This window comes from Eulemur rufifrons, chromosome 23 (genome assembly GCF_041146395.1).
Source record: "Eulemur rufifrons isolate Redbay chromosome 23, OSU_ERuf_1, whole genome shotgun sequence".
Lineage (NCBI taxonomy): Eukaryota > Metazoa > Chordata > Mammalia > Primates > Lemuridae > Eulemur > Eulemur rufifrons.
The window spans coordinates 15077318-15090465 of record NC_091005.1 but is presented as its reverse complement, the minus strand read 5'-3'; the positions used below and the strand labels follow the sequence as shown (position 1 = coordinate 15090465).

The 13148-nt window shown below is 42.4% G+C and overlaps 1 protein-coding gene across 2 annotated transcripts in view; it reads right to left on the bottom strand.

Annotated features, from left to right (window-relative positions):
- Positions 1-4804: 4804 nt before the first annotated feature.
- Positions 4805-13148, bottom strand: part of PHLPP2 (PH domain and leucine rich repeat protein phosphatase 2) — a 47175-nt gene continuing 38831 nt past the window's right edge. For both annotated transcript variants that reach the window (XM_069456363.1, XM_069456365.1), the window contains 6 exons: positions 12535-12697; positions 12169-12299; positions 11453-11563; positions 10406-10600; positions 8292-8523; positions 4805-5991 (listed from right to left, as the gene is read on the bottom strand). In XM_069456363.1, the coding sequence (XP_069312464.1) occupies positions 4837-5991; positions 8292-8523; positions 10406-10600; positions 11453-11563; positions 12169-12299; positions 12535-12697 (1987 nt within the window). In that variant the 3' untranslated portion in view covers positions 4805-4836. The remainder of the gene's footprint in view (positions 5992-8291; positions 8524-10405; positions 10601-11452; positions 11564-12168; positions 12300-12534; positions 12698-13148) is intronic.

The window sequence follows — 13148 nt, the reverse complement described above, 5'->3', positions numbered from 1 at the left end:
CATTTTATAGAGGAGGAGACGAGGTTCAAGGTCAGGTGGTTTCCCCGTTAATATTTCGTTGAAGGCTAACTAGGTGCCAAGTTCAAACAGAGCTGCTCCTAAGAAGCACTTTGTTCGCATCACCTCATTTAGTTCACCACCGCTCGACTGACCAGATACCATGATTTCCTTGTAACAAACGAAGAGAAACAGCCTTAGAGAGGCCACGTTAACTTGCCTAAAGTCACAAACTTTTTTAAGAAGCAGAGGCAAAATGCATACCCATGGAATCACACACTGTACCGTGATCTGAGTGACTTGTGGCCTTTGGCATACGAGGGAATTAATAATGCATGAAGCAGAGAACATACGAGAATTCCATCTCTGCCACCCAGGATCAGGGAGGTGTGTCTCATGGAACTGAGGTATTAGGGTAAAGGGTGGCATAGTGCCCACTACAGGGAAGGAGCTCAGTAACATTTTTGAACTAAGTTTTTAAAATGTTCATTCTGCTAGATGAAGGGGAAACCTGCAAAATGACTTTATCTTGCTTGGCCTTTAGCTGGAGAGAGGTAGCTAATCTCACCTGCAGCCCAGATGTTATGGGAGACGCCCAGTGGTGGGAGGCGGGGAGGCAACAGTTTAGAGGCTCAGCTGGATCCCAGCTGTATCTTGTGAGCCAACATGCACCACTGCGTCTGGAGGTCCTTCTTACGCCAAAGCCATCCCATTATGACAAACGTGACGGCCAGCCTACCCACTGACCTCCTCTGTGTCATTGGCTCTGTGATTTACTTAAGAAGAGCTGTAGATTTTTTACAACCGAGTTTCCTCTAGTTAGCTAATAACTTGCACATAAATAAGGGCCAGGTTTCCTGTCTTTGGGATTTCTTTAAACATACAAACCACATCAGAATATAGTATTTCTTAAAGTAAAAATTTTTTATTGCTACTTCAGCTGAAAAGATGATCAACAATATTTAATTCTTGTTTTAACTCATAGCTCTGTGGAACGTCATGGAACGTGGGTTCATGTGTTTGTTCTTACTTCTCTTCCCCTGAAATGAAAGCAGAAAAATCCTAAAGGTGCCTTCGGTTAAGAATCTAATTCTACATATAAGTTAGGAGAGAAAATTATAACTTCCTGCTAAAATATTTATGAAATAACAGGCATTCCATTTTAAAACAAAGCCATGAAAAAGATAATTCCATTTTATTTTATTTATTATTGTTATTTTTTTACAAACAATAGATTTGCTGCAACATGCTCTGGCTCATATTATTGAATTAAAAAATTTAACACATTTCAAAAATATCAAAAATACACTATAATGAGTCTTAGGACTACAATACAACAATGATTGCACAAACCATAAGATATGAACCCACTGTCTGGATGACATCCATTGGCCAACAGTGAGAGAAAACCCTACAGCGACTGGGAGAAGGGCATGAAATTTAGAGTACAAGGAGCGTATGTGTGATTGATCACCAAATGAGGGAAACAGCAGGATTTACTGTAGCTGCTTTTCTCGATCTAGGAAGTGCTCACCCAACTATGGGGCAAAAGTCACCAACTGGAGAGAAATATTAACTCGCCTCCATGGCTGGGGAGTCTGAAGGGCTCCACCCGAGGGAAGTAAAAAGTGACACAAGACAGTTCTACAGTGATGCTGCAGACATCACCGAATGGCTTGGAGACTAATTATTTAATAATTGGTACGTGTATCGATGATAGCCAGTGATCCCTTATGGAGGTCTCTTCATTAATAATTATTGAATAGAAATAAGGTGAGCCTGTGGCTTCCAAGTACCTGCTTCCGCTGAATCTGGAAAGAGCATCACTTGCTATTCAGTAGATCGGCCGAGCCTACCTGGCTCCATCTCCTGGAGAACAGCACTCGCTATAAGCAACTGGAATAGCACCCGGGATTTCCAAGCTGCTCCTGTTGGCTCTTCTGCACTCCAGCAAACGACTCTGCCCATTTACTGTACGCAGACATCTACAGTAGTATAATAAAGCCCTCACCTGTATCAGGAGCGGTAATTCAATGACTTGACTCTGTAGTAGCACTGTAGCTTTAGGTCATACCAACACTCAGATTTTCAAACGCATTTCCAATCCATTTGGATAACAGAAAGAATACCATGGCTGCCAAGACACATCGTTTTCTCTTCCATGGGCCTCCTGAACTGCTCCCATAATCAAGACTGTTCTTCTTTCAGAATTCACTTAAACTTCTCTATTAAAAAGGAGGTCCACACAGAGACCTGAGAACCCTGCAGAGGCCAGAATCTCTGTGCCAGAGATCAGCTGTGCTCTCCCCTCCTGGGGAGCACACACTCTGGGTAAAGTCATGGGAAGTAGATTTCATTCCCCTGGAGACAGATGACTGGATCTCAACAACTGACAGCCTACTCAGGTAACACAATGTCTGAAAATTATCTTGTAGGTCAAGAGAGTTTTGTACTATATTTTTGGTAATGGGCTATGGCCTTTTTACCCTCTGTTTTGATACAGAGCAACTGGAGAAGGACATGAATTAAAAGAGATTGCAGAAAAGAAGAATCAGTTTTGATATAGCCTATATTAAAGGTTTTCAATACAACCTAATGGTTCCTAAAAATAACTCTACCACATAAAAGAACATTTGGAATTTCAGAGTTCTGCTCACTAAAAAGTAAACATTTACTTTTAGTACGGTCTTTTCAGAACCGGTTTTGAGGTGTTTCCAATAAGTAGGGTGAAAAACAAATAGAAGACAAGAAAGGGGTTCACATATAATGAATAATTTTTATAAGACTATAGTATTAAAGTGGTATATTCCCAAAATAACTTTCATTTTTAGATAATATCACTATTCTATAACCCAAAGTTCCTGTTGTCTGAGTAGAAAGATGTTTTCCAGCACCCAACACTATCATCTTGGATTTTTCCATTTTTTCTTCATTTTTGAAAATTTTCCATATAAAAATAAGGTGGCAACATACCATTGTTCCCATTTTTCTAACAGCACCTATGCTTTGTATAAGCCACTGTGCTCCCCACTTCAAATCAAAGACCTGAGCTCTAAACTTTGTCAAATAGCTGACCAGTAGTTTGACACAGGGAAGTCAAGTGTTCCTGACAATTTAGGGACTGAAGTTCAGACTCTTGAGGGGTCTGATAGCCATCAGAGTGGCACAGAATCCCCCAAGAGTGTACCCCACTGACAATACACACATGGGCACGGGGCCTCTAAGAAGATGAAGACACACAACCATTTGTGGACAGGTCATCTGGTTTTTGACTATTGCTCTGAACAAAAAATTCCCAAAAAACACAAATGAAAAATATATATATATATTCAACCTTCTCTTTAACATTTTGTTTTTGATGAAACAAATTAAAAATGGTTCCACTCTATTTTCTTTTTAATTCTGCAAGTGTTCCAAAAATTCAAAGCACATTCCCCATTGGGTAAAGTCAAGCAATACCAAAATTTTGTAGGAATAAGTGGGAATTAATTTTCCTAAGTAAATCTTCTAATGGAAAAAGTGACAGACATGTAGAAGGAAACTGCATTTTGCTAGGGGTACATGGAATGTGCAAAACATACAGGTTTTCTGTAAGCTTAAGAATTTCTCAATTAAGTGTCTTTCTTATATTAGTATTGAGCCCAGTATTCTGAAACCACATAAGGTGAATAAGCAGTTTTCAGAAGAGTACACTGTTTAACATTCAAGAGGTGAGCTCTCAACTCACTTTCAACATTCTAGGAAACCATCCCTCTGCTCTAGAGTAAGAGAAGGAACAAGTCTAACCTGTGAGCTCCATCCATCTGTTCTCTTTTGGCCTCAGTCTGTTTCACAGTCACCTGCCATAAGTCAAGGTTACCTGGACTCGGGCAGTGTCAGTCTTGGCCCTCCCTGTTGGGAGGCTGACTGCCAGCCCTTCCTACCGCACGTCAGGGACAGAGGCCAATCCCCAAATGCCCCCCTTGTGATTTGCTGGGAAATTCCTAGCAGGTTTCACATTTGTCAAGGGGTAATTCTCTTTCTGATTTGGGGGGGATGTGGTCTTAGTCCTCACTTCTCCCCCATCTTCATCCCCCAAAGAAGATCCTGCTACCCCAAGTTTCTCAGGAGCTTTCACAGTCTGACATCCGACAGTGAAACCAGTTCCCAGGGCCCTGCCGAGTGAGTACCCTCCGAGAAGGCTACAACACCCGACTAGCTCTCTGCCTGTGGACAGAGGTGCCGGGCTGCCTCTAAGAAGATTGGCTCGAGTGCAGATTCAAAAATAAAAAGTTCACAGTCAATGAAAAGTGCTCTCATTACATTACATACATAAATTAACTGTTTGATTGGTTCTACATTTCCAATAGACATCATTTTGATAGGCTGTATTCTCGTAGAGAAGAAGGAAAAGCCATGTGACTAGTCACATCATATCCCATTAGTTAGTTTGAGAGATAAGGTGATTTCTCTGTCACAGAGATCCATCAGCAGCAATTAGTAAAGGGAATCAACCTTCAGTTATTTCCTCCACAGAAATAGTCCCTTTCCTGCCCAGGCAGGCAAATTCTCAAAATGATCCTAGGAAAGAAAGGGTTAATGGCAGGTGGTAGGACTGATACAGAACAGCTGCTTCCTTCCCAGCAACCCTGGGAATTCCAACGCAGGTTCCACGTGAAACTTAACACTGATGGTGGCTACTAGCTTATCCAGAGCCAGACCTGATCCCTCTCGCCCTTTGGCTCCGAGTTCTGCCCCGCGCATCTGTGGTTTAGAAATGCAGAGGCAAATGCCGCTGGCAGGGTCCCACAGCGACAGCGCACAGCATTCTCCCACATGGTGCCCACTGTGGGGGCGGGGTCACAGCGCCGTGTCAAACTCCTCTGGGGGCTCGGTCCGATCCTCGTCGTTGGGCTCGGGCTCGAGCCTGCTTTCCTGGTGCTGTTTCATTTGTTCCTTCACTTCTTCTTCCAGGTCACGAGGTACAACAAACTGATCCTCTGGTTCCAGCTGAGTGGGGGCAGCAAAATAGCCAGTTTTCCTCTTGGGTGCTTCTGTGGCCACTTCGATGAGGTTCAGGCTGTCTTCCAGGGGCACGATAGAGCCGTTGGAGAGCTTCTTTCCATAGAGACAGGAAGTGGAGGGAGACTTCTGTAACTCCATCTTGTCCTTACTCACTGGCAGAAGTATGCCACTAGTCACACTGTTCTGTCTTCGGATCCCAAAACCCAACCCTCTAGCATGCTCCTCAGGACACAGGGCGGGAGGATTCCCTGCAAGAGCAGGAGAGCTCTCGAGATCTCTTCCTCTGCAGCAGTGGATATCCACTTCGACTTCCACCCTGCTGCCATTGGTTATGACCCCTTCAACAGGCTGGTCATCATCGCTGTCCAGGCCGTTGTCAGACTGATTGCTGGAAAAGGTGGCACAGGAAGGCTGGCGCTGAAAAACCCCTGAGGTGGGCGCGGGATGAAGGCTGCAGCGCCTCTCTGGCCGTGGCAGCAAGGCGGCGTCCAGGCCCGCGGCGTTATGCTCGTCGGAAGCGGTGGAGCCCACTTCACTGCTCACCTCCGAGGTGGACATCTCACTGCTGAACTCAGAGGCGATCCCACTGCTGGAGGAGGGAGTGGTTGGCTTGGGGCCGTCCTTGATGGTGGTGGTCGAAGCAAATCCCACAGGACCCGGGAGGGTGAGCCCATTCATGTCGCACGTGCAGCCTTCCTCACCAATGTTCAAATAAACCACCATCGCCCCTACGTTGTCCTGACAACCGTAGCTCTGTGCTAACGTGCACAGCTTCTTGGCAGCTGCTAATGGGTCTTGTACATGACGCACTGCGTTGACAGCTTCTGTATAGGACAAGTGTTCCCACAATGCTTTGTTGCCTAGAATCAGCAACTCATCCTGAATGGTAAGTGGAGTGGAAGAAATGTGGGGCTTGGGGAGGATCCAGGGGTAGAGGTAGGTACAGCCCAGCATCCGGGTACAGCAGGTGACCCCATTCACTTTGTTGTCCTAGAGATGAGCAGAACGCAGACCGTGAGAAACAAGCAACGGTGATGTGCCACTTTATATCTTTCTAGACCACAGTGCTTAGGATCTTCAATAAAATACAATTTATATGATTTTTCCTATGGAACAGTATAATTTTAAGTGTACTTTAAAAATGAATGTGGAGAAGTCTCAAAACACAAAATACTACACGGTTATTATACCAAATAGTTCAAAGGACTGAAATTCAATTCAATTCAATTAAGCGACTAAAGGTACCACCATGTCAAAAGATATTCGCTCTAACATGAAGGTCAGGCCTTGGCATAACCTTAAATAGAAAAACGTGTGTTAGGAAAACAATACACAGAATTGCCATTAATTCTCCATGACTAGTACTCCCAGAGAGGCCAAAACTCAGATGGGTCACCAAAAATGATTTCTCATTTAAAGGCACAGTTGGGACTGAAAAGATATCAAATGGCTAAGAAAATCCTGGTAGCTAAAGCATCGAATAGTCTCTAAGGTTATTCAGCCTAGAGAAGGAGCGTGTGAAACCTGCAGCACGATTTACCTACTCTGTGAGGACTGTGCCAAGAATAACCAGCACATCGAATCAGAACCCAGGTCATTGGACACTTAGGGGAAAAGGCTTGCAGGTTGGGAATGTTCATATGCCAGACACTTTGTATTCATTTCTCCTCAAGAAAACAACAACAAAAAAACCAAATAAAAACTCCATAAAGTTTGGCAAATAATAGGCAAACAATTAATGTTTGTGGTTAAAATAACATTTATAAAAAGATTTCCTACTTGTCTAAGACCCCCTAAGAAAAATGTAAGCAACATTATCTAAATTCTATAAAAACAGTGTATTAAAAAAAAAAGTTATCTTAAGCCAGGTGTGGTGGCACACACCTATAGTCCCAGCTAACTCGGAAGGCTAAGGAGGAAAGATCACTTGAGCCCAGAAGTTTGAGTTCAGCCGGGGTAACATCTCTTAAAAAAAATAAATAAATCTTTAAATTTAAAAAGTCATCTTTTATTCTTTCATTTGTTTTGACTGACAGACCCTCCTAAAACTAATGCCACATACTTCCAGAATCCTAACAGTATCACCCACATTGTAATGATACTTTTCGGTTTTGTGTTTCCTCAGATGGAATCTAAGATGGAAAGTCCTTATACAGAATTCCGACAAAATAGAGAGCCCACAAGGAGGGGGCCCATACAAATACAGTCAACTGATCTCTGACAAAGAAGCAAAGGCAATTCAATGGAGAAAGGACAGTCTTTGAACAAATGGTGCTGGAACAACTGGACATCCACATGCAAAAACATGACTCAGACACAACTTACTTTTCACAAAAATTAACTCAAAATGGACCACAGACCTAAATATTAATATAAAACACAAAACTATAAAACTTCTACAAGGTAACATAGAAGAAAATCTAGGTGACCTTGGTTTTGGCAATGAGTTCTTAAACACACCAAAAGCACGATCTATGAAAGAAAAAAAATTGACAAGTGGGCCTTTATTAAAACCAAAAACTTCTGTTCCGCAGAAAACATAAAGAATGGACAAGCCCCAGACTGGGAAAATATCTGCAAAACACATTTCTGATAAAGGACTTCTTTACAAATTATACAAAGAACTCTTGAAACTCAACAATAAAGAAATAAACAATCCAATTTAAAATGGGCAAAAGACCTGAATAGAATACTGCTTTGCAATAAACAATGTTCACATGTAATTGCTAAAGTTTTTTTGATAGCGAAAGTGTTATGCTAATTTCTAAAAAAGAAGAAAAGCTATAATATAGTAGAAATATTGATGCTTCATTATTAAAAAAGAACACTAGAGCATAGTAAGCTATACACAGTATAAACAGGAAAAATACTTCAAAACGTTGCATTTCAGAATGGGGATGTCAAACTATAAAACACTTCTGTTTAGAAAAACAAATCAGATGAGTTGGAAATTAGCTAAGGGGGACACTCAACATACACTTTACACATTGGCTACTCATTTAAAGGATCACAAACTAGGATTTTTCATATCTAATTCGTTTTGCTTTTTCTTTTTGCTAGTTACAGCTCAGTAACTGAGCTGTAACTCTTCTAGTACTATTACTGAATATTACTATTACTATTATTTTCTTCTAGTACTATTACTGAAACCATCTGAATTGAACTTTTATCTGGATTGGACACTGTTTACAAGGCATAACAGGAAGAAAGTGGGCTTTCATCACGTCTGTGCACGGCACAAGTGATCTCTAGATCTGGGGTGGAGGTGACTGGCAGAGAGGGAGACACACCTCTGTAATGATGGCTTTTTGTTCCTTCACCCTTTGTGCCTCCTCTGGGTCCTGCTCCAGGCTGAAGACTTTAGAGAGGGGCAGTGGCTTCCCACTGCGGCACAGGACTGCCTGGCATGTGCCAACGTTGGCCACAGTCAAGCTAAAACTGCTGGCTGGGTCGGCAGTGTCGGGGCGGATGTAGCACAGGAGAGCAGAGGAGCCCAGCTTCTGGCCGGCCATTCCTAGTTTCCTGTTTAGAAAGAAAAGAAAATGAAGGCATGGTAGCTAGTTTCAGAAGGAAGTGGTAGTCCTTCACGTCTGTCCTTTCCTTGGTTTTCTGCCCTGTGATCGTGAACCAGCCTCACCCTTACCCACCTGACGGCAGACTCTTACTGTGGGTGATGCTGGCAGAGAGCTTTGCCTTTCACTCTCAGCTGACTGAGAAAAGAGTAATTTTACAAAAGGTGGAGAGGGGGTGGGGGTGGGGATGGGGGGCAGGGTTGGGGAGACAGTGAAGGTGCATCTTTCTCTACTGCTTCCGTATCTGATCATAGACTTCCTAATTCAGAGGGTCTCACACTTTAGCACGTCAGAACCACCTGGAGGGCTTGTAAGAGCAGGGACTGCTGGGCCCCACCCCGGTTTCTGATTTAGCGAGTATAAGCGGCTGGCCCAATAATCCACATTTCTCACAAGTGCTGGTGATGCTGAGGCTGCTGGTCCTAGAACACCACTTTGAGAACCACTCAGTTGTAAGTTTCTTGAAAACGACCATAATTTTCCTTGTATTTTCCCCATACACGTGGCGTCCACACCTGCACTTAGTGCACAATGCCAACAAGGAGGAGACACTATTAGATCTAATTTAAAATTCCAGCTCTGCCATTTCCTGGCTGTAGATCCTCAGCTAGTTATTTCTCTAAGAAATGTCTCGTATAAAATACCTACCCCTCTGGCTTGTTTTGAAAATTAAAAATATAGTATGAAAAAAATCCTTGGTACAGTGCCTAGCTCTTGAGAGGTGCTTCACAGATTGAGTTCCCATTCATGAACTCTTTATTTTGCCAAGTCTCTTGCTCAATTGTACTACTGAAAAATAGATACTTTCCCAACACCTTGCTTTGTGTTATAATGGCAGATAAAACCAGTTCAAGCTCCAGGCTGTTCCATTCCAACCTTGATTATACAAGTTGCCAACCTCTCAGTTGTTCACATCCTCCGTACAGCCCACCTGATGTGCACGATGCTCCCTTACTGTTTGCTTATCCATATGGTCCCTGACTTACAGAAGTATGACTGACAATTTTTCGACTTCATGATGGTGCAAAAGCAACACTATATGCATTCAGTAGAAACTGTACTTTCAATTTTGATCTTTTCCTGGGCTAGTGACATGCAGTATGACCCTCTCACACCATACTGGGCAGCAGCAGTGAGCCATAGCTCCCAGTCAGCCTTGCAATCACAGGGGGAAAACAACTGATATTCTACAGTGTAGTATTGCCAGTATTGATTTTGCCCAACTGTAGGCTATTGTAAGTGTTCCGAGTACATTTAAGGTGGGTTAGGCTGAGCTATTATGTTTGGTAGGTTAGGTATGTTAAGTGCATTTTTTTCACCTTACAATATTTTCAACTTACAAGAGTTTATCAGCACATAGCAACATTGTAACCCCATCTGTATAGCGTTTGCTCTTAAGTGGTTTAGACTTTAATTAGAAGATTAGTTGGGTAAAGCCCTGATAACAAGTATTCTAAACACATGAATCTGATGAATGCTTGTTAACCTTTTTGTAGATTACTGACTCTTTGGACAATCTTAGGAAAGCTTACCATCTTCCTTCCCTAGAGGTACAGCCACATATACACACAGACAACATTTTGCACATAACTTCCAGGCTTCCCAGATCCTCAGCAGCCTTTGGGTTCAACAGAGAAAACAGATGACTCCACAGGCTCTTCAAAGAGCCAAATCCCCACACTCCATGCTGACGTATGGAAAGGATGATCATGGAGGAAGCAGTGAGCTCTCTCCTTGACCTTGTATTCATAACGTGAACACTGACCCGGTTTAGAGAGATTTATTTTGCAAAAGTAGAAGTGAGTTAGGGATTATTCAACCCACCTGCTTACCTGTGAGACACCAAGAAGGTGTTAGCCATGAAAACCATGTCATTTGTTGACTGCTGCACCTCTTCCAAAAGCACATCTGCCATCGTACACTGGAGCAGGCGAGGGAGCTCCTCATTTCGGTCCCCATCAAACATGCCGTACACAGCTCCCACTCCCTCCGCAAAGTTATCCATGGCGAGTGCAGAAACACACAGCCTAGGGCAGAAATAGGAGAAAGACAATCATTAAAGAAAGTTATCAGTAAAAGATTATTGATCAGAGAGCATTCTTTTAAAAAGTAGCTATTAACTGAAAGTGTAGAAGAATAGTAGTAAATCTAATCTACACACACAAAAAGTCCCTAGATATGATCCTTAAGCAGCATCTGGAAGAGCTGATATCCTAAGGAAAGCGGAAATTCAGCCACATTCATGGGCAGTACTTATTAGCTTTGCGATGCTGCCACAGGCTGGAAAGATAAAATGTTTTCTCTTAGTAGTAATTAAGGACTAGTTTTGTCAAGAACCTTCAGCGGAAGACCACCAAAGCACACCACGTGTGGTTCAACAAGTTGAATTTATTACTCCTTAAAATAAGGTAATGCTCATCATGGAACCCTGAGTGTATAGGTAAGAGAGTGCTGGAAAGAACCTAGTATAGGTTTTGGGCTTTGGCTTAGTCATTCTGCAGAGGGTCTAAGGAGGTGGAGGATCATACTAGATTGGGAGCCATCAGAAAGCGGGGCCATTCTTTGGTTGGGCATCTCAATATATCTTATCTATATGGTACAAAGATTGGCAGAAGGATAAAGCTATAATTGGCAAAGAAAGCAGCATTCACCCATTTTAGCCATGAAAGCGGGTGTTTGGTGTTCTGTTGACTGCACAGTCATCTTCTTTTTGTCTCCCTTTATCATGGTCTCAGAGGGATTTTATTCAACACTGACATTCTGTGATTTTTTTATGTGCAAAAGGAGAACAACATGGCCTAACTGTGGGCCTCAGACCAACTGCCACAAGCCAGGGGCTGCCTTTTTTCTTTCTCAGTCTCCACTGCCAACGTACTCACTTATTTCTCTGCCCTGCCATTTCAGCCAGTCCATGGCTCCAGAAGGTTGATGTAACTGTAGAATCTGTGGTTGGCAAAGGTTTCTGATCAATTTTCAGGGTTGTGATATGGCTGTGGGAAGTGGAGGAAGGGAAGATTAAACCATATATTCTTCTGTATTTTACAAAAATTATTCCAACGATAATATAACTTTTTATAAAATAATCTGTTGATAGACTAAGATGCATTTCCAGAGAGACTGAATGAAAGCAGTATACTGAACTCCTGGCCAAGGAGGAGAAGAGAGAAAGAAAAAGATAGGAGGAAGAAATAGGAGCCAATATTGTTATAATTAATGCTATTTGTTGCAGTAAAAAACTAAGCACAAAAATGATTTCTAAGTTTCAGCCAACTGACAAAATGAAGTCTTGGTACAATGAATGAACTTGTATTGTCTCTAAGATGCTGTGATGTGACCTGTGCCACCTCAAACATCTATGCCTGTCATGTGAAAATATTCAGTGTGTGGGTGGCTAGTGGCTATGTCTACTAAAATTAGACTGACTACTGGATAGAATATCCATCATAACTGAATCAAAGAAGAGAACCGAGGGGCATTATGGTCTAATTCATTCTATTCGTTTAATTAATCGAGGTCCCCACAGTCCTAGAGAAGACCTGCACGTGGCTGGAAGACCTAAGAGCAAAAGCAGATTTAATTACAAATTTTTTCCTACCTAAATATGTCCAGAGTCTTGTGTTCCAGAACCAGATTTGTATTTCCAGTCAGGTCAAGGTCTTGTAACGTCACGGGCAATGCCTCCGGAATCAGGATTTCTGTCAAGTCGTTGCAACTCAGGTCTACAAACTAAGAAGAAACGGAGAAATCAAAAGAAAATACATCATAGTGAGTTAGTTCTTTACTCCCAAATGTTCAATCTCCTACTATATCCCCAAAGCGGAACTTAATTTCTTTTCAGGAATCAATTATGTACACTCGTCCCAAACTGAGTATATGAGAAGAGAAATGATATTTCTTCCTTATGAGAATAATCTCATTCACACTCCTGCCATTTCATCATCATTCCAGCACACAGAAGTACCTGGATCTGAGGCAACTGCAGTATTTCCGGGAAAATGCTGATGTTGTTGGAGTGTGCGACAAGGGTGTGCAGCCTTTTGCAGTTCGCTATGGTTGTGGGAATGGTTTTAAGCTTATTGCCACTTAGGTTCAGTTCCTCCAATTGCTCCAATTTATTTAGTTTGCTGAAAAAGAAAAATCAAAATACTACACTGTACCAAAACTGAGCAGCTACCAAGCAGGTGCTATTTTATAACAACCACAGAGTGCAGACAGCTGACCTGGTCCACTGCCAGATGACTGCTGAGAATTAAGTAGATACCAGTGAAGGCAGTGGCCCACCAAGATGACCGCTCCTGCTCTTTCTCAGCCTACTCTGTCTGTCTCTCAGTGTGTTTCAAGGGCTAAAGCATCCCTTGCTTTTCTTACAGTTGTTGGATCTTGTGGGCATGATCATCTCCCTGCTATCTAACTTACAGGGAGCGGGTAAAAAAGGATTGGCCTAGAACTGGGAGATTAGTCCTGATGCTTGGTTCCCCACTATCTAGCTAGAATATACTGGGCAAGTTAAGGTCAGGGGACCTCAATAATCTCAGCTATATAAGAAAAAAAAGTTGCACTAAATCATCACTAAGG